The 24,617-nt window shown below is 64.6% G+C and overlaps 1 protein-coding gene across 5 annotated transcripts; it reads left to right on the forward strand.

The window, feature by feature from the left end:
* Positions 1-221: 221 nt before the first annotated feature.
* On the forward strand, positions 222-24,540 carry PPP6R1 (protein phosphatase 6 regulatory subunit 1). Of its 5 annotated transcripts, none has more exons than XM_051827933.2 (24): positions 222-789; positions 8,768-9,000; positions 10,042-10,228; positions 11,068-11,205; positions 11,288-11,353; positions 12,413-12,525; positions 12,612-12,725; positions 13,166-13,328; positions 13,419-13,571; positions 13,649-13,783; positions 14,404-14,468; positions 14,561-14,676; positions 14,769-14,854; positions 14,939-15,028; positions 15,136-15,233; positions 18,463-18,520; positions 18,605-18,780; positions 22,341-22,471; positions 22,554-22,734; positions 22,833-22,903; positions 22,977-23,058; positions 23,466-23,576; positions 23,667-23,738; positions 23,825-24,540. In XM_051827933.2, the coding sequence occupies exons 2-24, from the start codon at positions 8,774-8,776 to the stop codon at positions 23,826-23,828; spliced, it is 2,637 nt and encodes an 878-aa protein (XP_051683893.2). In that variant the 5' UTR covers positions 222-789; positions 8,768-8,773; the 3' UTR covers positions 23,829-24,540. The 5 variants fall into 5 exon arrangements, with proteins under 5 accessions (XP_051683893.2, XP_051683892.2, XP_051683894.2 ...); XM_051827932.2 differs by lacking the exon at positions 222-789 and adding an exon at positions 2,773-2,794; XM_051827934.2 differs by lacking the exon at positions 222-789 and adding an exon at positions 2,837-2,980.
* Positions 24,541-24,617: the final 77 nt, after the last annotated feature.

Consider the following 24,617-nt stretch of genomic DNA (forward strand, 5'->3'; position numbering starts at 1 on the left):
CGGCCGGGCGCGCAGCGGCGCCTGCGCACTGGCGCGTCCGCGGTCACGCCGGAGGCCGTTGGCACCAACGGGCGCAGGCGCACCTGCGGCGGTGTTCCGGGGTGGGCGGGGCTCGGGCGGGGCGGGGGAGGGCGCCGGGGCCCGGGCGCACGCGCACTCGGGGCCCAGGCGCCATGTCCCCGGCGCACCTGCGCAGCGCGACGAGCGCGGGAGGGCGGGGCCTGTGCGTCTCCTGCGCTACGGGGATTGTGGGATAGTGGCGGAGGGAGGAGGGCGTCGGAGGCCCCGAGCGGGCTGCGGGAGCCGGGGAGACCCGCGGGTGTGCGGAAGCGGGTACTGAGAGAAGCGGGGCTCGGCTTCAACACTGCGGGCCCCTCGGACGGCGGCCGAAGCCGTTACCGCCTCCAGCAGCGCGCTGGGTTGGGCGGACGAAACCGGGGCGACTTCCTCCGTCTTCCCCTGCCGAGGCGCCTGCGCGGCCCGCGCGGCCCAGCTGACCCCCGCCGCCTCGCCCGTGGGCCGCGGAGGCCCCCGCGTCCTCCTCGCGAGCCGTCCGGACCCTCCTCGGCGCTGACCGCGAACTCCGCGGGACTCGACGCTTGAGGCCGCCCGCCCCGAGGGCGCGTGCGCGGGCCCCGCCGCCCCAGCCCCGGCGCCTGCGCGCGACCCCGCCGCCGCCCCCGCCCCCACACCCCGGGCCCCGGAGCAGGGACCGGAGCCTCGGGCGGCGGGGCGGCGGGGGCGCCCCGATGAGCCCCGAGTGCGAGGAGCCGCCGCCCCCCCGCGCAGGTGAGCGCCCCGGCTCCGAGTCTGCGTCCCCGGGTCCCCTCAGCCCCTGTCGCCGCTGGCTGTCCCAGGCCGCCGCCTGTCCCGCGCGCTGTCTGCTCCCCCTCGGGCCCCAGGTCGCCGGCTCTCCCCTCAGTTCTCCCAAGCGTTTTACTCTCTCTGGCTCCCAAGTCTCTCAGCCTCTCCTCGCGGTCCCCCAAGTCTCTTAGCCGCAGTCCCCCAAGTCGCCGGCTCTCCCCTCGGCCCCCCAGGTCTCAGCCTCTCCCTCGGTCCCCCCAAGCCTCTGGGTCCTGCTCACTTTCCCGCCATCCCCTTGGTCTCTCCTCTCGGTCCCCCCAGGTCTCAGCCTCTCCCCTCGGCCCCCCAGGTCTCAGCCTCTCCCCTCGGTCCCCCCAAGTCGCCGGCCCTCCTCTCGGCCCCCCAGGTCTCAGCCTCTCCCCTCGGTCCCCCCAAGCCTCTGGGTCCTGTTCACTTTCCCGCCATCCCCTTGGTCTCTCCCCTCGGTCCCCCCAAGTCGCCGGCCCTCCTCTCGGCCCCCCAGGTCTCAGCCTCTCCCCTCGATCCCCCCTGGTCTCAGCCTCTCCCCTCGGTCCCCCCTGGTCTCTGGCCCTCCCCTCGGCCCCCCCTGGTCTCTGGCCCTCCCCTCGGCCCCCCCAAGCCTCTGGGTCTTGTTCTCTTTCCCGCCGTCCCCTTGGTCTCTCCCCTCAGTCCCCCCAGGTCTCAGCCTTTCCCCTCGGTCCCCCCAAGTTCAGCCTCTCCCCTCGGCCCCCCAGGCCTCTGGGTCCTGTTCTCTTTCCCGCCATCCCCTGGGTCTCTCCCCTCGGCCCCCCCAAGCCTCTGGGTCCTGTCCTTCCCGCCATCCTCTGGGTCTCTCCCCTCAGTCCCCCCAAGTTCAGCCTCTCCCCTCGGCCCCCCAGGCCTCTGGGTCCTGTTCTCTTTCCCGCCATCCCCTGGGTCTCTCCCCTCGGCCCCCCCAAGCCTCTGGGTCCTGTCCTTCCCGCCATCCTCTGGGTCTCTCCCCTCAGTCCCCCCAAGTTCAGCCTCTGCCCTCAGCCCCCCAAGCCTCTGGATCTTGTTCTCTTTCCTGCCGTCCCCTGGGTCTCTCCCCTCAGTCCCCCCAGGTCTCAGCCTCTCCCCTCAGTCCCCCCAGGTCTCAGCCTCTCCCCTCGGTCCCCCCAGGTCTCAGCCTTTCCCCTCGGTCCCCCCAAGTTCAGCCTCTCCCCTCAGCCCCCCAAGCCTCTGGGTCCTGTTCTCTTTCCCGCCATCACCTGGGTCTCTCCCCTCTGTCCCCCCAAGTCGCCGGCCCTCGCCTCGGTCCCCCCAAGCCTCTGGGTCCTGCTCTCTTTCCCGCCATCCCCTGGGTCTCTCCCCTCGGTCCCCCCAGGTCTCAGCCTCTCCCCTCGGTCCCTCCAAGCCTCTGGGTCCTGTCCTCCTTCCCGCCATCCTCTGGGTCTCTCCCCTCAGTCCCCCCAAGTTCAGCCTCTGCCATCGGCCCCCCCCCAGGCCTCGGGTCCTGCTCGCTCTCCTGCCGCCCCCTGGGTCTCCCCCGTCTGCCCACACTTCCCCCAGGTCCGTCTGCTCAGTCATCCACGCCGGCTCCCTGCAGCCCTGCCCGGGCCCTGCCGCCGGGGCTGCCACCTCCCCGTTCACGCCTGGTCCTTTGCCCTCCGCCCCCGCCCGACCCCACCGCTGAGGCTTAGCCCCCGCCTGGAGCCTGCCTCTGCCCGGCTGTCTCGCTTCTCACGAGGAGGGACTTGGCTCCGGGCCTGTGAGCTGTGGCGTGGGCAGGCAGCCTGTCCCGGGCTCCCAAGAGGAAGGTGTCCCCAGGCCCTGCCCTGGGGAGACAGGTGTAGCGGGACTGTCACAATTGCTGTGTTGTGATGGGTGACGCAGCGCGCAGGACTGGTGAGACTGGCCGGATGGGAGGCTGAGCGGGGGCTGACACATGGAGGGCGGCAGGAGGCTCAGCCTTCCCCCCGGGAGGAGCGGCGCGTGCAGATACGTGAAGGTGACGGCCGCCGTGTGGCGGTGCTGCCCGGGCCCTTGCCAGCCCACCGGCGCGCGCACCTGCCCGGAAGGAGGAAGGTTCTGGAAGGGAAGCCGCGTTGTCTGTCCCGTCGGTGCTGGGCTCAGAGCCGTGAGATGCTGACCACGACGGGGAGAGGTGGACGTGGCGAGGAGTAGCCGGGGGCAGGTAGCTGGGTGCTGAGCGGACAGCGCGGTGGACATGTGCGCTGCCTGCCGGCAGTGACAGCCCCGCGCAGCCGCCGTGCGCGCTGGCTCGCCCCGCGTGGGTCCTTTTGTGGAAGTAAGCGGGGCCACGCGGCTCTGCTTCTGGGACTGGCGCCGTGAGGAGGCAGCGAGGGCTTCCTGTCAAGAGCGGGACCTCTGGCAGACGCCGCGCCGGATTCCCTTCCTCTGCTGGGAGTGGGAGTAAGAGGCGTGCTGTCCGCACAGGGTGGGTCGTGGGTGCCTTGAGCGGCGCAGACCCGAGGCGCCCGAAGGCTACAGAAGCCGCTGTGCCCCTGGCTGAAGATGCGTTCGGTTATCTGGAGCTGGTGCCGCCCATGCCCAGTGCGCGGAGGCCGGGGACGCTGCTCGTGGCCCGACAGGCAGAGCCCCGGATGGCAGTGGGGCGGAGGGCGGAGCCCAGCTCTGCAGCCGGGTGTCAGGCGCTGGCTTTCCTGACTGTCGGGACCTGTCAGCTGCGTGTACTGTGTGCATTGCCGTGACTTGGACATTCGTCCATCTTTTCGGCTGCGTCTGGTGGATCCCCCGTTTGTTTGCATTACCGTCTCCCACCCCTCACTTGTTCAGGCTCTGTGGCCAGGTGAGCTCAGCGGATGACCCCTGGACTTCACGTTCCCGTGGTTTCGGCGCTGTGGACCTGGCCTGCTCGGTCCTGGGGATTTGGTGCCTCCTCGGGGGGCAGAGTTGAGGCTCAGTGCCGTCGTAGGGTGACCACAGGGCGCTGTAGAAGCAGCGTGCAGTGGACGCCTTGTGCAGCGAGGGAGGCTTCCTGGAGGAAGTGGTATCTGTGCAGATGTCTCTAGGACCCAGCAGGAGCTAGCCAGGCTCAAGAGCTGTGAGGGAAAGTGGATGGAGCCGAGAGCAGTCACGTGTGGCCTGTCGAGGCCAGAGACGAGGTACAGGGAGAGACCCGCCCCGGATCACCCAGCTCCGGCCTGGTGGGACCTGCTGCCCTGGCCGTGCCCGACCATGGTTTTCCCTGCCTTTGAGAATTACGTGAAGGGCAGAGTGACAGGCACCCTTGGTCTGCTGGCTCACTGCCTGGATGCCTATGACAGTGGGGGCTGGAACTCTGGCCGGGTCTCCCACGTGGGCGGCAGGGCCCCCACCTGCTGCCTCCCGGGCGCGTCAGCAGGAAGCCGCGTTGGAGGCAGAGCAGCTGGGACTGGCCCCCAGCTCCCCGGCATGGCTGCGGGGGTCCCGCGGGGCGCCCTCAGCGGCTGCACCACGTGCCAGCTGCCTCGGTTTGCCCTTTGCATGCCTGTTCCAGGGGTTCTCCTCCAGAGGTGCTGCCCTTCGGTGACCCCGTTGGGGAGGTGTTTCCCATGGGGCCAGGTCCTTGGTCTGTGCCACACAGATTTCTGCTCGATGAGGTCAGGCCAGGCCCAGCCTTTCTGACCTCTGACCCCCGTGGGACGCTCTGTTCCCTGCCTTTCCAGGGCTGTTTCAAAACTATTTGCTGGTCTTATCTTTCCCTTTTTTTTTTTTTTTTAAGATTTATTTATTTTGAAAGAGTTGCAAGGAGAGGGAGAGACAGATCTTCCATCCGCTGGTTCACTCCCCAGATGTCCCCAGTTGCCCGTGCTGGGCCAGGCTGGGGCCAGTGGCCTCACCCGTCTCCAGCATGGGTGCAGGGACCCAACACTTGAGCCGTCTGCTGCTTTCCCAGGGCATTAGCAGGCAGCCAGGACTTGAACCAGCACCCGTGTGGTCGGGCGTTGTAGGCGGCAGCACTGCTGCTGGGCCCCCCGCCCCCGCAGTCTGAGAGACCGATCCTAATGTCGGCATTGAAGCCTTCTTCCCAGTCCTTGGCCAAATGTCCCGAAACTCCCATTTCTGGATCGTGGCGCTTCCTGGGGTGGGGCCGGAGCTGCTGCCCGCCCTGGGTTCTGGGGTCTGAGCAAGGTGTCCTCTGTGAGGTTCCCTGACGCCTCCCTTGCTGGGCGGCGTCGCGCTCGGCCTGCTTAGAAGCGGTGGGGTCACTGTTAGATGTACCCTGTCCTGGCAAGTGAGGTCCCCAGCCATCTTGGCAGAGTCAGCCAGGAGCTGACCGGGTCGGGCACGTCAGAGGGACGTGGTCCCGCCTTTCTCTGAACTGCCAGGCCCGTTAGGGCGCTGGGAGCCGGCCAGTCTGATGGTTAGGGTAGGTGCTGTCCCCAAGGGTGCTGGCCGGCCTGGGGTCGTCCTGATGCTGGAACCTTCACTGACCCTCCAGGCCGTGCGTGTCCCGGTGCTGGGGGCTCGGGGCAGGTGAGGGAGGGTTGGCAGGCGAGGGCTGGGCCTGTGGTTCCGAGGCAGGCGGCGTGAGGCTTGGACGGGTGGTGGCAGCAACCGTGGGGCTGCGGTTTGTCGCTGTCTAAGCTGGGGAAGGGGCGGGCAGGCTCCTGAGGGGCCCGGGAGAGAACCGGGGTCGGAGGCCCGGACCAGCCGGCGGAGCAGAGCTGGCAGACGGAGCGCGGAGGCAGTGTTCGTTTTTCATGGCTTCCTTTTGTCGAGTTCAGTTTCCTCTTCCTTTTGCAGCTGGAGTCCTGGTTTTCAAACGGCACTAAAACCAGCAGTAGTCACTTCCGTTTTCTTGAAGTTGCTGAAGGTTGCGGGGTGGGGGGGGTGGGGGGGTGGCAGGGAGGAAAGCAGATGAGGAGTGTCCTGCTCTCGCCCTTGGGGGCGGGGCCCGGCCCCCTGCTGTGTCAGGACCACCTGTGTTCCCGCCTCAGGGTCACCCAGGTAGAGAAGGAGCAAGACCCACCTCTAAGTTCCGTGGGATTGCAGACGGGAGCCGAGTCAGGGCTCGAGGCCGGGCGGTTGGGAGTGGATTGAGGGTTTTTCCCGGTTCATCTGTATTTGCGCCTGCTCTGTTGCGAGCCCGAGAGCTGGTGTCTGCTGTGTGTACAGGCTGTGGATAACCACCAGCAGCTGCAGCCTGTCCTCCCAGCCTGCCCGCGATAGAGAGTTTAGGTGCTGCCCAGGTCCTTGGGCCATGGCTCGGGGAAGTAGCCCCACGATTGACTGTAGAGCTTATGTGTTATCACACCAGAAGGAAACCCTGTGTCCATCACCAGGCACTCGAGCTCACGGACATTTCTGATCCGCTTCCTGTCTCTGGAGTGGCCTGTGCTGGACGTTTTACGTGAGTGACCAACAGCAAGCATGGCTCTCAGCGTTCTGGCCTGCCTGCCGCGGTGTAGGCCTCTTCCACGCGGGCAGAGGCTGCTGCTCACCACGCCGCGCACTGCACCGGCCCTGGCCGGAAGGTGGCAGCCACGACGCGCTTGGCGGTTGCCCCTCAGATTATTCTGGCCCCAGTACACCCAGAGCAGGAAATCCCCCCCACCCTGCCGGGTCCGGCCGTGGGTGCCCCCGGGAGGCGGGGAGTGGCTCTGGCCGGAGTGCCCCAGGAGGCGGGGAGGGGCTGTGGCCCGAGTGCGCCTGGAGGTTCCCCTCAGGGACGGGCTGTGGGAGCAGCCCCACACTGTCTGGGTGATGGGGGGCGGCGGGGTGCGCACCTGGTGAAGGCGGGCTGGTTCTGTGCTGGCTGCTTGGAGTGAGAGAAGCGCGTGAGAGCTGCTGTGCGTGCTGGGAGCAGACGGATTGCACGTCCTGGGGGACCCCGGGGCTGCTGTGGCTTGACTGGTCGGGAGCCCCAGGGTGGTAGGCGAGCAGCTCCTGGGGTGCTGCCGCCAAGGTTCTGGACACGTGAAGTGAGCACGTGTGCTCTGTCGGGGCCAGGCCAGGGCTTGGGGGGATGTGGGGGAGCAGAGAGGCCGGCGGGGACAGGCCCGAGGGCGGCTGAGCCTGGTGCCGGTGGGGAGGGGGAGGCTGATCCTGCTCGGGTTCTGGAGAACGGCTTGCAGTGCCCGTTTTTCTTTCTTTTTTCTCTCTATAGAGAGTTTTCTTTTTTTTTTTTTTTAAAGATTTATCTATTTTATTTGAAAGTCAGAGTTACACAGAGAAGAGGCAGAGAGAGAGGGAGGAGGGAGGGAGGTCTTCCATCTGCTGGTTCGCTCCCCAGATGGCCTCAGTGGCTGGAGCTGCGCCAGTCCGGAGCCAGGAGCCAGGAGCTTCTTCCAGGTCTCCCACGTGGGTGCAGGGGCCCAAGCACTTGGGCCATCTTCCACTGCTTTCCCAGGCCACAGCAGAGAGCGGGATCAGAAGTGGAGCAGCCGGGACTTGAACTGGTGCCCCTATGGGAGGCCAGCACTGCAGGCAGTGGCTTTACCTGCTACGCCACAGCGCCGGCCCCAGAAGTTTTTTAAAATGTTTATTTTCACCTGCTTGCAAGGCAGAGTGAGAGAGGAAGATGCCTTCCATCCATCAATTCTCTGTCCAAATGCCTGCCACAGCCAGGGCTGAGCCAGGCGGAAGCCAGGAGACAGGAGCTCCACCCACCTGGTGGCAGGGGCCCAGGCACTGTAGCCCTCACCCGTGCCTCCCAGGATGCCGTAACGGAAAGCTGAGTCGGAGTGCAGGCGAGGACATGAGCGGACCCGCCTTTCCTTGGAAGGTGCCTGCGAGTGCCGGTGCCGCTGTCACGCCATGGAGGCCTTAGCAGCAGTCCCCACGGCCGACCTCGTCATCGAGGGGGACGCCCCATCCGCACAGACCCGGGGCCTTCCGGACTCCCAGCACTGTCGGGCATTTCCTTGGGACCCTGGGCTGTGACAGGACCGCCCCAGGACCGGGAGCGGAGAGGAGGGAGGGGCCTGGGCCTCCCTGTCCCCAGGGAGGCAGGCTGAGCTGGGCGTTGGCGCCTGCTGGAAGGGACGGGCTCAGGAGGCCCTCAACCTGCCGAGGCCATGACGGAGCTGACCCCCCCAGCACGCACGTTCTCTTCTCCGGCGCCAGGGTCAGCTGGACCTGGAGGATGCGTGGTGGACGAGGTGTGGGGATGGACGAGGGGGAGAAGCAGCGACCGTGGCCGTGACTTGGGGCGGTCGTGACGGGGCCTTTGCAGAGTGGGGTCTGCCATCTGCGCGGGGCCTCGTGGGGTTCCTCGCGGGGGCTCAGGACAGTGCCGCCTGGCGCCCGCTTGGTGCCCCGTTGTTGCTGCTGCTGCCTGTTAGTGCCTGTGGAGCCAGGTGTCCCCGGGTGGGAGGACTAAGCCGTGTGTTGAGCTCGCTTTGTTCTCGCCTCACCGCGGCTGTTGATCCTGCCCTGCTTTATCCTCTACTGGGAACTCCCCCTGCTTCTCCTCTTCCTCGTCCCCGGCCTGGGCACCGGGCGGTGAGAGGATGATCCGGGTGTTTGTGTGCTGTGTGGTGCGGTGTCCAGGCAACCGCCACAGCCTGCAGGCTGCGCACACTTCCTCTCCGCCCCTGCCACCACCCTGCACCGCACATGGGCCCCAGGGGGTTTGCTGGGCCAGACGGCAGCCACGTGCTGGATGCCATGGGCCTTTGGATTTGATCAGCAAGTAGAGCCTGGAGTGACTGCAGTCGGAGGATCAGGCCCGTCCCTGGAGCCCCTGCCCAGATGGGGGACGGGGCCCGGGAAACTGCACAGTGTTTGGTTCTCCTCTAGCCCTGTGTGGTCCACACCGAGGGCTTCACCAGGCCTGGGCCGAGAGGTGGGCCAGACAGCGGGTCTTGGATATAAAGGGACCCTTTGGGCGGTGGGGGGGGGGGTGTCCTGGCAGCAGGGCCTGGTGCTCAGTGGGAGTGTCATGGGGTGGGGTGCTGAGCTAGCAGGGGGCTCCCCCAGCGTGTGGCGTGCTCAGGGTGCCCCCTGTCTGCAGGGCGCCATGTTTTGGAAGTTTGACCTGCACACGAGCTCGCACCTGGACACGCTGCTGGAGCGGGAGGACCTGAGTCTGCCCGAGCTGCTGGACGAGGAGGACGTGCTGCAGGAGTGCAAGGTCGTCAACCGCAAGCTGCTGGACTTCCTGCTGCAGCCGCCCCACCTGCAGGCCATGGTGGCCTGGGTCACCCAGGAGCCGCCGGCCAGCGGCGAGGAGCGACTGCGCTACAAGTGAGCCCCTGGCCGCGCCTGGGTCTGTCCCTGCAAGGACTGACGGGAAAGGCAGAGCGGCAGAGCGGTCCTCCGCTGGCTCACTCCTCCGGTGTCCGCAGCGAAGCCAGGAGCCCGGCCCTCCGTCGGTCTCCCGTGTTGGTGGCAGACGCCCAAGGACGTGGGTGATTTTCCAGTGCTTTCCACTGCATTCGCAGGGAGCTGGATCAGAAGTGGAGCAGCCAGGCCTTGAGCTAGTGCTCTGATACGGGACGCTGTGTCACGGGCCAACTTTTGTTTAAAGATTTATTTACTGGGGCTGGTGTTGCAGCGTACTGGGTAAAGCCGCCCCCTGCCGTGCCGGTTTGAGTCCTGGCTGCTCTACTTCTAATATAGCTCTCTGCTAATGCACCTGGGAAAGCAGTGGAAGATGGCCCAAGTGCTTGGGCCCCTGTACTTACACGAGAGATCCTGAAGAAGCTCTAGGCTCCTGGCTTTGGCCTGGCCCAGCTCCAGCTGTGGGGGCCATTTGGGGAGTGAACCAGCAGATGGAAGATCTACCTCTCTGTCTCCTCTCTGTATGTAACTCTCACTTTCAAATAAATCTTTAAAGAAAAGTTTTTTAAATATTTGGAAGGCAGGGTTATACACCGAGGAGAAAGAGGGGCCTTGCTAGCGAGCCGGGACTCGAACCGATGCCCTTGTGGGATGCTGGCGCAGGAGGCTGCTCGGCCCTCTGCCACAGCTGACCCAGGCCGGCTGTTCTCAGCAAGCCTCTCTGGTGAGTCCGCTAGTCTCTGTGGGAGCAGATCACTGCTTCCCTGCCACGGGAGTCGGCGTTCAGGTCCCGCCAGGGCGGCAGCTCCGCGTCGGCCTCTGTCCGCTGTGGACCGCCGGCAGGCTGCCCCTCTGGGGACTCTGAATGTGCCTCGGCTCTGAGCCGCTCGGACAGCGCTGGCCTGGGTTGCAGGCAGCTCTGCGTGGAACAGGCGTGTCTTCTGCTCGCCTGCCCCGCTGTGGGGATGAGGCGGGCCTCCTTCCCACCTGGCACTCGCCTCCCAGGTACCCCAGCGTGGCCTGTGAGATCCTGACCTCGGACGTGCCCCAGATCAACGACGCCCTGGGCGCCGACGAGTCCCTCCTGAACCGGCTCTACGGCTTCCTGCAGAGCGGCAGCAGTCTCAACCCGCTGCTGGCCAGCTTCTTCAGCAAGGTCATGGGCATCCTCATCAACCGCAAGACCGACCAGGTGCCTGCCCCCCTCGCACCCCGGCGGGCGGTGCGGGCTGGCCCGGCCCTGTGACAGGCCCCGTGTCCCCCTCGGCACCCCAGCGGGCGGTGCGGGCTGGTCTGGAGCCGTGACAGGCCCCGTGTCCCCCTCGGCACCCCGGCGGGCGGTGCGGGCTGGTCTGGAGCCGTGACAGGCCCCGTGTCCCCCTCGGCACCCTGGTGGGTGGTGCGGGCTGGTCTGGAGCCGTGACAGGCCCCGTGTCCCCCTCGGCACCCTGGTGGGTGGTGCGGGCTGGTCTGGAGCCGTGACAGGCCCCGTGTCCCCCTCGGCACCCTGGTGGGTGGTGCGGGCTGGTCTGGAGCCGTGACAGGCCCCGTGTCCCCCTCGGCACCCTGGTGGGTGGTGCGGGCTGGTCTGGAGCCGTGACAGGCCCCGTGTCCCCCTCGGCACCCTGGTGGGTGGTGCGGGCTGGTCTGGAGCCATGACAGGCCCCGTGTCCGTAGCTGGCACCCCGACGGGCGGTGTGGGCTGGCCCGGTGCCGTGGCATGGCCCGTGTCCTCCTCGGCACCCCGATGGGCGGTGCGGGCTGGCCCGGCCCCGTGACAGGCCCCGTGTTCCCCTCGCACCCTGATGGGCGATGCGGGCTGGCCTGGCCCCGTGACAGGCCCCGTGTCCCCCTCGGCACCCCGGTGGGCGGTGCGGGCTGGCCCGGCCCCGTGACAGGCCCCGTGTCCCCCTCGGCACCCCGGTGGGCGGTGCGGGCTGGCCCGGCCCCGTGACAGGCCCCGTGTCCCCCTCACACCCCGGCGGGCAGTGCGGGCTGGCCTGGTGCCGTGACACAGCCCCATGTCCGCAGCTGGTGTCTTTCCTGCGCAAGAAAGACGACTTCGTGGACCTGCTGCTGCGGCACATCGGCACCTCCGCCATCATGGACCTCCTGCTGCGCCTGCTCACCTGCGTGGAGCGGCCCCAGCTGCGGCAGGACGTCGTCAACGTGAGGGGCTGGCCGCAGGGCGGGGTGGGGTGGGGCGGGGCGCGGCGCACAGGAGGAGCCTCACGCAGCCTCTCGTCCCCAGTGGCTCAACGAGGAGAAGATTGTCCAGCGGCTCATCGATCAGATCCACCCATCGAAGGATGACAATGTGAGCGTGGGCCTTGCTGCTCTCCGCTGAACTGGTTGTGCACACGCACGCTTGCCCTTGGGGGATGCATGGGTGGGAAAGGGGCACCAAGGGCAACCCCTGACCCTGGCGTCTCCCCCGGGGATCTGGAGGGCCTTCCCAGGCTCCTCCTTCCTGCCACTTAGCTTTGTCCTTGTACTTGTCCTCCGGACTCCATTCCGCAGTCCCCCGAGGCCCCACTTCCTACCCCACACTCGCGTTTCCCCCGCCTTGGGTCCCAGCCGCCTCCACCCCTGTGCCAAGAGCGTCAGCCTCCGGGGTCCCTGGAAGCATTGTGTCTCGGGCTGGCAGAGCAGGACGCGGCTCAGAGGCCGGCCCAGCCCTGGCCCGTGCCCAGGGGGGTCGCAGAGCAGGGACGTGGCTCAGAGGCTGGCCCAGCCCTGGCCCGTGCCCAGGGGGGTCGCAGAGCAGGGACGTGGCTCAGAGGCTGGCCCAGCCCTGGCCCGTGCCCAGGGGAGGGGGGTCGCAGCTCTTGAGGCCGGTGAGGCTGAGGCCCGGGCGTCTGCTGTGAGCCATGGGGCAGGCACCAGGAGGCTCGGTCCTGACTGCTGCTGTTGGGCAGATTCTGAGCTCTGCCTGTGCTTCCGTGCCTCCCCTTAGTCCTGTGACATCTTCTGTGACTACTTGGAGAAGTAAATAAGGCACCGTGGGCTCCTCCACTTGGTTGTAGTCAGTGGCTTTAGTGGATTGCTGTCGGCACAGCAGGTGCAGAACGTGTGATTGCTCCAGAGAGAAACTGCCCACCAGCAGGCCCTCCCGTCTCCCTCCCTCAGCTCTGTGTGTGGCCATCGCTCATAAGTGGGTCCCCGCTCACCACCTTGTGAGCAGGGCTGCTGGGCGGCCCGTGTGCCTCCTGTGCTGGGAGCTTCGATGCCCGGGGCTCCCTCTGCGACACGTGCCCCTGCCCCTGCCCCGTCCTTCCTGGTGCCTGGGGGACCAGAGAGTGGCTGCTGGGGGGTCCCGGCGCCAGGCTGTGGGGGGCCAGCAGCTGACTGGACCCCGCCCTCTCGCCCTGCCCAGCAACATTCCAACGCGTCCCAGTCCCTGTGCGACATCATCCGCCTGAGCCGGGAGCAGATGATCCAAGGCCAGGATGGCCCGGAGCCCGACCAGCTGTTGGCCACCCTGGAGAAGTGGGTTTGCCAAACAGTGCCGAGGGCTGGGAGGGGAGCTCAGGCCCCTGGCCTCCTCCCTGACCCCACCCTCCCTGACCCCCCAGGCAGGAGACGATGGAGCAGCTACTGAGCAACATGCTGGAGGGGGAGCAGAGCCCCTCTGTCGTCGTCAGCGGGGTCCAGGTGCTGCTGACCCTGCTCGAGCCCAGGAGGCCTAGGTGAGGGGCTGGGGCGCCCCGGGTCTCCCCAGGGCCTTGGACGGGAGGTTGCAGCGTGCACTGTGCAAAGCCTGGCACACAGCGCCTCACACGCGGCGAGTACCTGTGCTCCCGGTCGCGGTGGTCAGGATCATACCGGGGGCACGTGTGCACCTTGGGGCCCAAGCCTCGCCTGCTCGCAAGAGTAGAGGGGCTGGGGTCGAGCCTGTGTGGTGCAGGGCCTGGCCCTCCACGTGGGCGAAGCTCTGTCGCAGCCCTGCACCCCGCTTGCTCACGCAGGTCCCCCTGCTACGTGCACCGTGGGCTCCCTGTTCCCTTCCTGCTGGCCCGCCTTCCTCACTGCCACTCCTGAGCAGGGCTCAGAGGAGAGCAGCCCTGACCACACCCCGCCCCGTGCACACGTGTGGGCCTTCACTCCCTCTGCCCTGTCCCTGCCGCAGGTCTGAGTCGGTGACCATGAACAACTTCTTCAGCAGCGTGGACGGGCAGCTGGAGCTGCTGGCCCAGGGCGCCCTGGAGAGTGCGGCGTCCAGCACGGGGGCCTTGCACGCTCTGCGCCCACGGCTTGCCCACTTCCACCAGCTCCTGCTGGAGCCACCCAAGGTCCGGGGCACGGGGATTCATGGTCCCAGCGGGAGGTGTGAGGGGTTAGGGAGGGCTGCTGTGGGAACTGAGCCCGCCCTGGACCTGCAGCTGGAGCCACTGCGGATGACATGGGGCAGCCTGGCCCCGCCCCTGGGCAACACACGGCTGCACGTGGTCAAGCTCCTGGCCAGCGCCCTGAGTGCCAATGACATGGCCCTGACGCAGGAGCTCCTGGCACTGGATGTGCCCAACACCCTGCTGGTGTGTGACGGGCAGGGGCGGGCTGCGGGAGGGGGGAGCCAGGGCTGGGGCCTCTGACGCTGGCGGGTCGTCCCCAGGACCTCTTCTTCCACTATGTCTTCAACAACTTCCTGCACACCCAAGTGGAAATGTGTGTGAGCGCCATGCTGAGCTCAGGGCCCCCTCCCGACAGCAGCCCCGAGACACCGGTCTCCAACCCTGTAGTGAAACACGTGAGCTGCACCCCACCCCGTTCCTACCCTCCACTGTGGGGGGTGGGAGGGGGAGACCCCTGGGCACTGCCCCCTCCCCAGGCCTGCTCCCTCCCCTGTCGGGGTATGGGGGGGTCTTCCCCCCTGGGCACTGCCCCCTCCCCAGGCCTGCTCCCTGCACTGTGGGGGGTGGGGAAGTCTTCCCCCCTGGGCACTGCCCCCTCCCCAGGCCTGCTCCCTGCACTGTAGGGGTATGGGGGGGTCTTCCACCCTGGGAAGTGCCCGCCTCCCCAGGCCTGCTCCCTCCCCTGTGGAGCCTGGTCCCCCTTGGGTGCCCTCCCCCAGGCCCTCCCCTCGCCCCTCCCTTCTGCTGGGATTTGTTGGGCAGCCTCTGCTGGCGCCGGAACGGGGGTAGGGAGCAAGTGGAGCGTGCAGGTGGACAGGTGGAGGGGAGACGGGGAGGGCACCCAAGGCCTCACAGGCAGGGAAGGGCAGGGTGCTGGAGAGTTGAGGGCTGGCCTGGAGCAGGGGGAGCGCCCGGGATCCGAGGGTGGGGCTCAGTCCGTTCCCCAGCACACAGGGGCCTGCAGAATGGGCTCCCCCCTGTGCTCAGCCCCCCACGCGTGTGTGCTCCCTCGCAGCTGCTGCAGCGCTGCCGCCTGGTGGAGCGGATCCTGACGTCCTGGGAGGAGAACGACCGTGTGCAGTGGGTGTCCGGGGCCTTGTGCGGGGCAGCGGGGGCCCGGGCCGGGGCCGTGCATCCTCTGAGCATCCAGCACGGCCTCTCCTCCGTTCCAGGTCTGCAGGCGGTCCCCGGAAAGGCTACATGGGCCACCTGACGCGAGTGGCCAACGCCCTGGTGCAGAACACGGAGAAGGGGCCCAACGCTGAGCAGCTGGGGCGGCTGCTGAAGGGTGAGGGTCCTGGCTGGGGTCTGCCGGAGGGTGGGGGTCAGGGCTGGAGGCGGAGAAGGCAGTTTGTCCTCAGCACGTGCCCACGTGTGCAGAGCTCCCGGCTGAGCAGCAGGAGCGGTGGGAGGCATTCGTGTCGGGACCCCTGGCAGAGACCAACAAGAAGAACACAGTGGATCTGGTGAGCCGGCGCCCGGGTCGCGTAGCCACCTGCCACCTGTCTGTGGGCCCTGGCAGGCCCTGAGCCCCTCCCGCCCCTCCCCAGGTGAACACCCACCACCTGCACTCCTCCAGTGATGACGAGGACGACCGGCTCAAGGAGTTCAACTTCCCTGAGGAGGCCGTGCTGCAGCAGGTGGGCCTGGGGCTGCGGGGGCGGGGGCGGGGGAGGCCGCCCGCCCTGCCTAGGTCCAGGCCAGCCCGGCTCCCGCCCACCTCTCACCTCACCCCCGCCTCCCGCAGGCCTTCATGGACTTCCAGATGCAGCGCATGACCTCAGCCTTCATTGACCATTTTGGCTTCAATGACGAGGAATTCGGGGAGCAGGAGGAAAGCGTGAAGTAGGTGTCCCCTGTGTGGGGCTGGGGTTTCTCTGTCGCGTGTGTGTGTGTGTGTGTGTGTGTGTGCTGCCTGTACCTGTGTGGGGCTGGGGTTTCACCCTGTCGTGTGTGTGTGTGTGTAGGTGTGTCTGCCTTCCGCCTGTACCTGTGTGGGGCTGGGGTTTCACCCTGTCGTGTGTGTGTGTGTGTAGGTGTGTCTGCCTTCCGCCTGTACCTGTGTGGGGCTGGGGTTTCACCCTGTCGTGTGTGTGTGTGTAGGTGTGTCTGCCTTCCGCCTGTACCTGTGTGGGGCTGGGGTTTCACCCTGTCGTGTGTGCCTGTGCGTCCTTCCCCACACAGCCTGTGGTGGCTGCCAGTTCTGGGTGTGCCCTGGCTGTGACCTTGTGTGCGCGCCTCGTCTTGGAGATCTGGCTTTGCACCTGCCTTCCCTGGGGTGCAGGCCTGCAGAGGGAGGCACACAGGTGTCCACTGGAGCTCAGCCTTGGGGGCTCTGTGCCAGGAGCTGGGCAGGGTGGCGGCAGCCAGGCTGGGTTCCCCTCCTCCCTTCCAGTGACTGATTCTGCTTTGTGTTTGCTGGGCTGCTGCCCTTTTGTGTGTGTGTTTTTTTTTTTTTTTAATATTATTTATTTGAGAGATAGAGACAGTGCGAGGGAGAGAGAGAAAAAGGTCTTCCGTCTGTTGGTTCACTTCCAAAATGGCTGCAACGGCTGGACCTACGCTGATCTGAAGCCAGGAGCCAGGAACTTTTTCCTGGTCTCCCGCATGGGTGCAGGGGCCCAAGCACTTGGGCCATCCTCTACTGCTTTCACAGCAGAGAGCTGGATCGGAAGAGGAGCAGCCAGGACTTGAACTGACGCCCATATGGGATGCCGGCACTGCAGGCGGAGGATTAACCTGTGCCATGTCGCCAGCCCCCCCTTTATTTTTTTTTTTTAAGATTTGTTTTAGTTATTTGATTTAATTTATTCATATATTTTTATTTATTTATTTATTTATTTTTTGACAGGCAGAGTGGACACAGAGAGAGAGAGAGAAAGGTCTTCCTTTGCCGTTGGTTCACCCTCTAATGGCCGCCACAGCCGGTGCACCGCGCTGAACCAATGGCAGGAGCCAGGTACTTATCCTGGTCTCCCATGGGGTGCAGGGCCCAAGCACTTGGGCCATCCTCCACTGCACACCCTGGCCACAGCAGAGAGCTGGCCTGGAAGAGGGGCAACCGGGACAGAATCCGGCGCCCCGACCGGGACTAGAACCCGGTGTGCCAGCGCCGCAAGACGGAGGATTAGCCTAGTGAGCTGTGGCGCCGGCCCTGTTTTAGTTATTTGAAAGAATTAGAGAGAGAGGTAGAGACAGAGAGAGGTCTTCTATCTGCTAGTTCACTCCCCAAATGGCGGCGATGGCCACTGAGCAGATCTGAAACCAGGAGCTTTTTTTTTTTTTTTTTTGGACAGGCAGAGTGGACAGAGAGAGAGAGAGACAGAGAGAAAGGTCTTCCTTTGCCGTTGGTTCACCCTCCAATGGCCGCCATGGCCGGTGTGCTGCGGCCAGCGCACCACGCTGATCCAATGGCAGGAGCCAGGTACTTCTCCTGGTCTCCCATGGGGTGCAGGGCCCAAGGATTTGGGCCATCCTCCACTGCACTCCTGGGCCACAGCAGAGAGCTGGCCTGGAAGAGGGGCAACCGGGACAGAATCCGGCGCCCCGACTGGGACTAGAACCCAGTGTGCCGGCGCCGGAAGGCGGAGGATTAGCCTAGTGAGCCGCGGCGCCAGCGCCAGGAGCTTCTTTCGGGTCTCCCACGTGGGTGCAGGGGCCCAAGGACTTTTACTGCTTTCCCAGGCCATAGCAGAGATCTGGATGGGAAGTGGAGCAGCTGGGACTCGAACCAGCACCCAGATGGGATGCCGGCACTGCAGGTTGGGGCTTTAACCTGCTGTGTCACAGCGCCGGCCCCAGTTTTAACATTGAACTCCCTCTCAGTGTTAGGAATATGAGTTTTTTCCTGTTTCCCAGATTTCCTGCCATAAGCAGTCTGACCAAAAAAATTTAACATCCATTAACTTTTTGTGAACTAAGTACTAAGCTGTCATGTGGTAGAGACAGGCAGTGAAGAAGGAATGGCCACTGGGGTCTGGGTGGGTTGTGGCCGGGGGCTCCGAGTTCAGCTCGGGCCCGGGTCACAACTTTGCTGGACCTGGTGCACGGGTCAGTGCCCTGTGGGGTCGTGCTGTTCGCTTTGCAGAAGTGCAGCCCCTGTCCAGTCTGCACCGGCATTGCAAATCCCCGCTAAAGACAAAAGGCGGAGCCAGGAGAGCGAGACACAGCCTGGCGTCAGCGAGTTTGGAAGGGTTTTACTTGCCTTTTTTTTTTTTTTTTTTTTTTTTTTTTGACAGGCAGAGTGGACAGTGAGAGAGAGAGACAGAGAGAAAGGTCTTCCTTTTGCCGTTGGTTCACCCTCCAATGGCCGCCACACCGCACTGATCCGATGGCAGGAGCCAGGAGCCAGGTGCTTTTCCTGGTCTCCCATGGGGTGCAGGGCCCAAGCACCTGGGCCATCCTCCACTGCACTCCCTGGCCACAGCAGAGAGCTGGCCTGGAAGAGGGGCAACTGGAACAGAATCCAGCGCCCCGACCGGGACTAGAACCCGGTGTGCCGGCGCCACTAGGCGGAGGATTAGCCTAGTGAGCCGCGGCGCCGGCCGCCTTTTTCTTTGATTTCTGTTCCAGTTGCCCTTGGGCAAGACTTAATTACCAATGTAAATGGACAGATAGATGGAGAACAGGTACACGTTTGGTTGTTTCCAGTGACTTACATTGCCTAAAGTGACCACAAACACTGAACTGGCACAGCCTGCACCCTGTTCCCTGGGGAAATTTCTGGAAGTATGTAGAATGGTGCAGACCGTTCATGGAAGTGGATACTGCGACTCTGGCTTGGCGTGTTAGCACCCTGCCCGAGGATGCCCACAGCCTGGTGCCAGCATGGGATGCCAGCTCAGCAGGGCTAGCCCGAGCCGGGGCTTCTTGTGTGGCCATCCCTGTTGTCCCCATGCTCTGGACACCTGTAGCTAAGTGTGTATCAGGCAGCTCTGCAGACGGCCGGTGCTGCAGGTATGACGTGTGGGATTCCAAATGCATTGCAGGGAATAGTGGGATTCCCAGCTAGTGGGGTTGGCTGTGTGTTGGCTGCTGCACTTTGGTCACAGTGCGTCTCCACCTGTTCTCCTAGCGCACCTTTCGACAAGACTGCCAACATCACCTTCTCTCTCAACGCTGACGATGAGAACGTGAGTGCCGCCTGTCCCTGGCCGGGCGGGGAGGGGTGCAGGGGCTGCAGGTGATGTAGCCCTTCCTTCACCCTGTACCTGTAGCCCAACACCAACCTGCTTGAGATCTGCTACAAAGACCGCATCCAGCAGTTCGATGACGAGGAGGAGGAGGAGGAGGAGGAGGGCCAGGGCTCGGGGGAGTCGGATGGAGAGTACGGTGCCTGGCGGGGCAGCCAGCTGGCACGGGGGCCCCGTGGGGGCCAGCCCCCTGGTGTTCGGTGAGTACCCTCCAGACAAGCCTGGACCAAGATGGAGTGGACGAGAAAGAGAAGATGCATTGGTGTGTGTGTGAGAAGTGCTTTTGATTTTGAGTGACAGAAACCAGTTCCAATGAGAAAGGGGCCGGAGGAGCGGAGTGGTCCCTGGGAAAGCAGGCGGGCCCTGCAGCTGCAGCCCGTCCGGCCGCGCCCTGCCTCTGGCTCCCCAGGGCAGCTCTCACGTTTTCCCATGAGCAGCACCTCTTTCCCTGCTTCCCTCTGCAGTCAGGGTGTCGGTTGTCTGTGCAGACTGACTGGCCCTGGAGTCATTGTGAGTAGGGGGTTCATGCCACGTCTGCTTGCTGGCGGGAACCAGCTCACAGCCTGCGGTTCCGCCTCTGCCTTGTGACTTCTGGGTGGGGAATTAGGGAATTTTAGCTTTCTTACTGAAGTGCAGCGTGTACAGGCAAGTGCGCGAGTTCTGAGTGTCCAGCCGGATGGACGCCTCTGTTACCACCGTGATCCTGCAGTGGGACCATCCCAGCACCCGCTGTACCCCAGCTGGCCCCGTCCTCCACCCTGGGGTAGTGCTGTCCTGACTTCTGGGTCTGGCTCTTTCTCCGCACTCCGTGCAGGAGGCCCAGCCTTCTAACTGGCGTGCTGGCGTCTTGCTCACTCGCAGCCGCAGCCGGAGGCGCTGTGCCGGCACGTGGCCGGGCAGGTTCTGTGGTTTCACGCTGAGAGTGGAGCTGCAGTGAATGCCCTCACACATGTGTGCACAGATGTGTGTCATTCCAGATCCGACACAGTGTCTTACTCCTATGTTTTCTGTCAGAAATTTTTTAAAAGATTTGTTTATTTTACTTGAAAGAGTTAGAGAGAGGCAGAGGCACAGAGAGAGAGGGCTTCCATCTGCTGGTTCACTACCCAGATGGCTGCAATGGCTGGAGCTGGGCTGAAACAAAGCCAGTAGCTTCCTCCAGGTCTCCCATGTGGGTGCAGGGTCCAAGGGCTTGGGCTAGCTTCTTTTTCTTTTTTTAAATGTGCTTGGTCTTATTTTATTTTTAAATCTTAGCTTCTTTTTTGTTAAGATTTTGTTCATTTATTTGAAAGGTAGTTACAGTCAGAGAGACAGAGAAGTCTTCTATCCACTGGTTAAACTCCCCAGATGGCCACAACAGCTGGAGCTGGGCCAGTCTGAACCCAGGAGCCAGGAGCTTCTTCTGGGTCCCCTACACAGGTTCAGGGGCCAAAGCACTTGGGCCATCTTCTACTGCTTTCCCAGGCCACAGCAGAGCTGGATTGGAAGTGGAGCCGCTGGGACTTGAACCGGCACCCATATGGGATGCCGGCACTGCAGTTGTCAGCTTTATCCACTACGCCACAGCGCCGGCCCCTGGTTTTTTGTTTTTTTTTGTTTGTTTGTTTTTGTTTTTTTTTTTTTGTTTTTTTTTTTTTTTTTAAGATTTATTTACTTGAAAGGCAGGGTTACAGTTACAGGGCGAGAGAAAGAGAGCAAGGTCTTCCATCTGCTGGTTCACTCCCCAAATGCCACAATGGCCTAGGCTGGGCCAGGCTGGAGCCAGGAGCTTCTTTTGGGTTCCCAATGTGAGTACAGGGGCCCAAGTACTCAGGCCATCGTCTACAGCTTTCCCAGGTACATTAGCAGGGAGCCGGATCAGAAGTGTAGCAGCCAGAACTCTTAGCTGGTGTCTGCATGGGATGCTGGCGCTGCAGGCGGCAGCTTTACTCGCTACGCCACAGCGTTGGCCCCTCCTTCTTTTTAAGATTTATTTGTTTTGAAAGAGTTAGATAGAGGGAGAGACAGACAGCGAGAGCTCTTCCATGTGCTGGTTTACTCCGCAGTGCTGAGGCAGACCGAAGCCAGAAGCCATGAGATTATTCTCTGGGTTATCTTCCACTGTTTCTCCCAGGCCATTAGCAAGCAGAGAGCAGACAGGAAGTGGAGCAGCCAGGGCTGGAAGCGGCGCCCACATGGGATGCCGGCACTGCAGGTGGTGGCTTCCCCTGTGAAACCATAGCACCGGCCCCCAGCATGTCACTTTCATCAAAGAAGCCACCTGGGGTTCTGGTGGGGATTGCATGGCATCTGTAGGTCAATTTGGAGAGTGTTTTTTTTTTTTAAGATTTATTTATATATTCGAAAGACAGAGTTACAGAGGTAGTAGCAGAGAAAGAGAGCTCTTCCCTCTGCTGGTTCACTTCCACACTGGCCGGAGCTGGGCCCATCTGAAGCCAGGAGCCAGGAGCTTCCTCCGTGTCTCCCACGCGGTGCAGGGCCCAAGCACTTGGGCCATCCTCCACTGCCTTCCCAGGCCACAGCAGAGAGCTGGATCGGAAGTGGAGCAGCCGGGTCTCGAACTGACACTCATATGAAATGCCAGGGGCACTGCAGGTGGCGGCTTTACCCGCCACGCCCCAGGGACGGCCCCTGGATGCCTTTTTTTTTTTTTTTAAGATTTATTATTTTTTTTATTTGAACAAGTTAGGTAGAGACAGAGAGGGAGAGAGGTCTTCCATCTGCCAGCTCACACCTCAAATGGCTGTAATGGCTGGAGCTGAGCTGATTTAAGCCAGCAGCCAAGAGCTTCCGGGTCTCCCACGCGGGTGCAGGGCCCAAGGACTTGGGCCACCTTCCGCTGCTTTCCCAGGCCATAGCAGAGAGCTGGATCGGAAGTGGAGCAGCCGGGACTTGAACCGGTGCCCAAATGGGATGCCGGTGCTGCAGGCTGGGGCTTTAACCTGCTATGCTGGCTGGAACCTCCAGTGCAGTGCAGGACAGAAGTGCGACAGCAGACTTCGAGTCTTCCTGGTCTTGCTCCTGTGGTCGGACTGAACTGGTCTCGTGTGGAGCTGAGGGTGCAGACGCACAGCTGTGTGACTGCGGTCAGCCTTGCGGGTGCACTGCTGCAGCGGGGCTTGCTCAGCCCTTCCCGAGGAGTCCAGGGTCCTTCGGGGTCTGAGTTGTGCGGCAGCAACGTCCAGCCAGTGGTTAGGAGCCGCTGCGTGTGCCAGGCGCTGTGCTCGGCTGAAGACACGGCACTGTCTCTGCCTTCCAGGAGTTTGTAGCTAGAGGAGGAGGGCAGCGTCAGCCCTCTGATGGGGTGGTGGTGCAGGGAGGGAGATGACCCCGGGCTGGCAGCCTGCCCGTGCGTGCTCACTGCCCTGGCTGTGTCGGTGTGGCCTGTGCCGAGGGCACTCTAGGGGCCACCGCAGCCCCTCCCAGCATTCCCACCCCGACCCTCCTCCCCTCCTGGCATTCCCACCCCGCACCCCCTCCCCTCCTGGCATTCCCACCCCGACCCTCCTCTCCCCTCCCAGCATTCCCACCCCGCACCCTCCTCCCCTCCCGGCGTTCCCACCCCGACCCTCCTCTCCCCTTCCAGCGTTCCCACCCCGCACCCTCCTCCCTTCCTGTGTTCCCACCCTGACCCTCCTCTCCTGTCCCTTTTGTCCCTGGCTGCTCCACCCCCTGCAGTCTGCCCGGTGGCCGTGGGTTGCAGAGGGAGGAGGGGGGAAGCAGTCCACGCAGCTGGCTAACAGGGCGGTTTCTGGGACAGGAGTGGAGGCAGCACAGACAGTGAGGACGAGGAGGAGGAGGAGGAGGAGGAGGAAGAGGAGGGCGACAGCCGGGCTGCCCGAGGAGGGGCTGGACGCCCCTCCTACCCCAGCCCCAGCCCCCGGCCTCCTGGTGAGTTGTGGGCAGCTTATGGGCAGACACGTGAGGGGGTGTCTGCCTGCTGCTGAACTCACTGTCTTCCTGCCCCCACCAGGCCCCAGCTGGACAGCCACCTTTGACCCAGTGCCTACGGACGCCCCAACCCCTCCCCAAGTCTCCGGGGAGGAGGAGCTGTGCTCTGGGCCCCCAGCCCCGCAGGGGCCCCGTGACGAGCCCCATGGCCTCCCCACACCGAGCCTGGCCACCCCTCCTGCCTGCAATGCCCTGCAGCTCAGGTGGGCACCGGCTGGGGGCAGGCGGGGTGGGGGGTGCTGTGTCCTCTCTTAGGCTTAGCACTGACTGCCATGTGCCCTTGGGTGCTCTTGCCTCCCAGGTCTCAGGCCCCCGGACCCCCCTCAGCACCTCAGGAAGCCGCAGATGGCAGCAAAGCTGTGGAGCCCTCGGGTGAGCCCCTCCCATGCCCCCACCCTGCAGGCGGCCCAGCCCCCAGGTCAGCTGACCGTGTCTCTCCCTCCAGCCCCCTGCCAGGCCTTGGTCAGTGTGGGGGGGCTCCAGGCCACCCTCCACGAGATGTGCTCCACGCCCAGCTCCTTGGACAGGTGAGCAGGGGGCAAGCAGTGGCTGCTGGCCCTCGGGTGGGACTTGGGGAGCCCTCCCGTCCTCGGCGCTGTCCCACTGTGCCCCGGCTCACCCAGCCTCACCTGCATCCCGGGGGCCGTTCTTGGTTTCGCTGACTACACGGGGGCAGCAGGTGCAGACCAGTCGCGACCCGGGGTCGGCCGGCAGAGTGTGGGCCGTGCGGCCAGTGGCTCCGAGTCTGGTTCCCCTGGGGTGGCCAGCCAGCGTGGTCTTGCCCCAGGGCTGTGCAGTGTGCACCCTCCCAGGTCTGGGGGGGGGCACAGAGCGCACACTCTGCCCTTGCACCAGCGGGAGGGCCCCCTGGGAGGGGGTGCTGGCTGCTGAGCAGTGGGGTGGTGCCAACAGCCACACTGCCTCTCGCCCACAGTGCAACCAGAGACCCCTCTACCTCTGTCCCAGCCTCCGGGGCCCACCAGCCCCCCCAGACCACAGAGGGGGAAAAGAGCCCAGAGCCCGCGGGGCTTCCCCAAAGCCAGAGGTGAGGCGTGGCGCGGTGTGGCGCCTGCTTGTGGGGCGTGGGGCTGGGCGGGTGGGCAGGAAGTGACCTCTGGTGCCCTCCTCCCGGCAGTGCCCAGGCCCCGGAGCCGCCTCAGATGCCCAGCAGCTCAGCTGCAGGAGGGCCCATGGCCGTGGGCTCCCAGTGAGTGACCGCGCGCGGCCTGGGGCGGGCGGGGCTGGGGCGGGGCCAGCTGCCGGACCCTCACACGCCTTCGCCTCTGTTCCCAGGTAGCTGCCTGGTCTTGATGGTGGCCAAACCCTCCGTCCTCCCCGCCGTGGACCCCTGGGCAGGGGCGGATCAGGTCTACAGATCGGCCTCCTGCCTCCACCCCCGCCCCACGCGTCCTCTCTGGTCTCCCAGGAGGCTGGTGCCAGGGAGTTAGGCCCCTCCTTACCCACCCCGTTTGCACTGAGAAGAGAAATTACAGAGCTTGCCTCCTGGAATAAAGATATAGAGAGAGGAGAGAGACGTCTATTATATATTATATATATGTATCGAGGGAGGAGGGCAGAGAGGAAGCAGGACGCGCGGGCCACCCGGGGGGGTCGGCCTGGGGGTCCCGAGGCTGCCGCCCACGCGCCCGTCCTGTGCTCTGGTGCAGACGCCCACACCCACACCCAGCCTTTGAGCTCAGGTCTACCTTGGGGGCGGCTGGCGAGGGCGGGGCGTTGGGGCCCGAGGAGGGGGCAGTGCCTTCACCCAGACCCTGCACTTCCACCCAGGGACCCGGCCTTGGGGAGCAGGGGCCTCCCCGGCAGCATCCCCAGAGGCCCTGACTCTGGACTGGGCCGCCCTGCGCCCTGAGGGTCTGGGGTCGCAGCCCCGCTGCCAAGTGGCCTTGTCCCACTCCCTGCCCCGGGCTGGCGTGAGTGTGCGTGTGCGTGTGTCCGTGCTGAGCTTCTGTTTCATATTGCAAATATAAATAAAGGAAGACGGTTTACGACTCCTGCTCGTCAGACCTCACGTTCTGGGGTGTGTGGGGGGCTGAGCCGCTCCGTGGGCCTGTGACCCCTGAGGGAC

This window comes from Oryctolagus cuniculus, chromosome 18, assembly GCF_964237555.1.
Source record: "Oryctolagus cuniculus chromosome 18, mOryCun1.1, whole genome shotgun sequence".
Lineage (NCBI taxonomy): Eukaryota > Metazoa > Chordata > Mammalia > Lagomorpha > Leporidae > Oryctolagus > Oryctolagus cuniculus.

Excerpts from the sequence above, each read along its gene's own strand:
- PPP6R1 (XM_051827933.2), top strand. The coding sequence starts at position 8,774 with ATGTTTTGGAAGTTTGACCTGCACACGAGCTCGCACCTGGACACGCTG. Across the intron at positions 15,234-18,462 it reads GAGCAGGAGGAAAGCGTGAA|CGCACCTTTCGACAAGACTG; the intron begins GTAGGTGTCCCC and ends CTGTTCTCCTAG. Across the intron at positions 18,521-18,604 it reads TCAACGCTGACGATGAGAAC|CCCAACACCAACCTGCTTGA; the intron begins GTGAGTGCCGCC and ends CTGTACCTGTAG.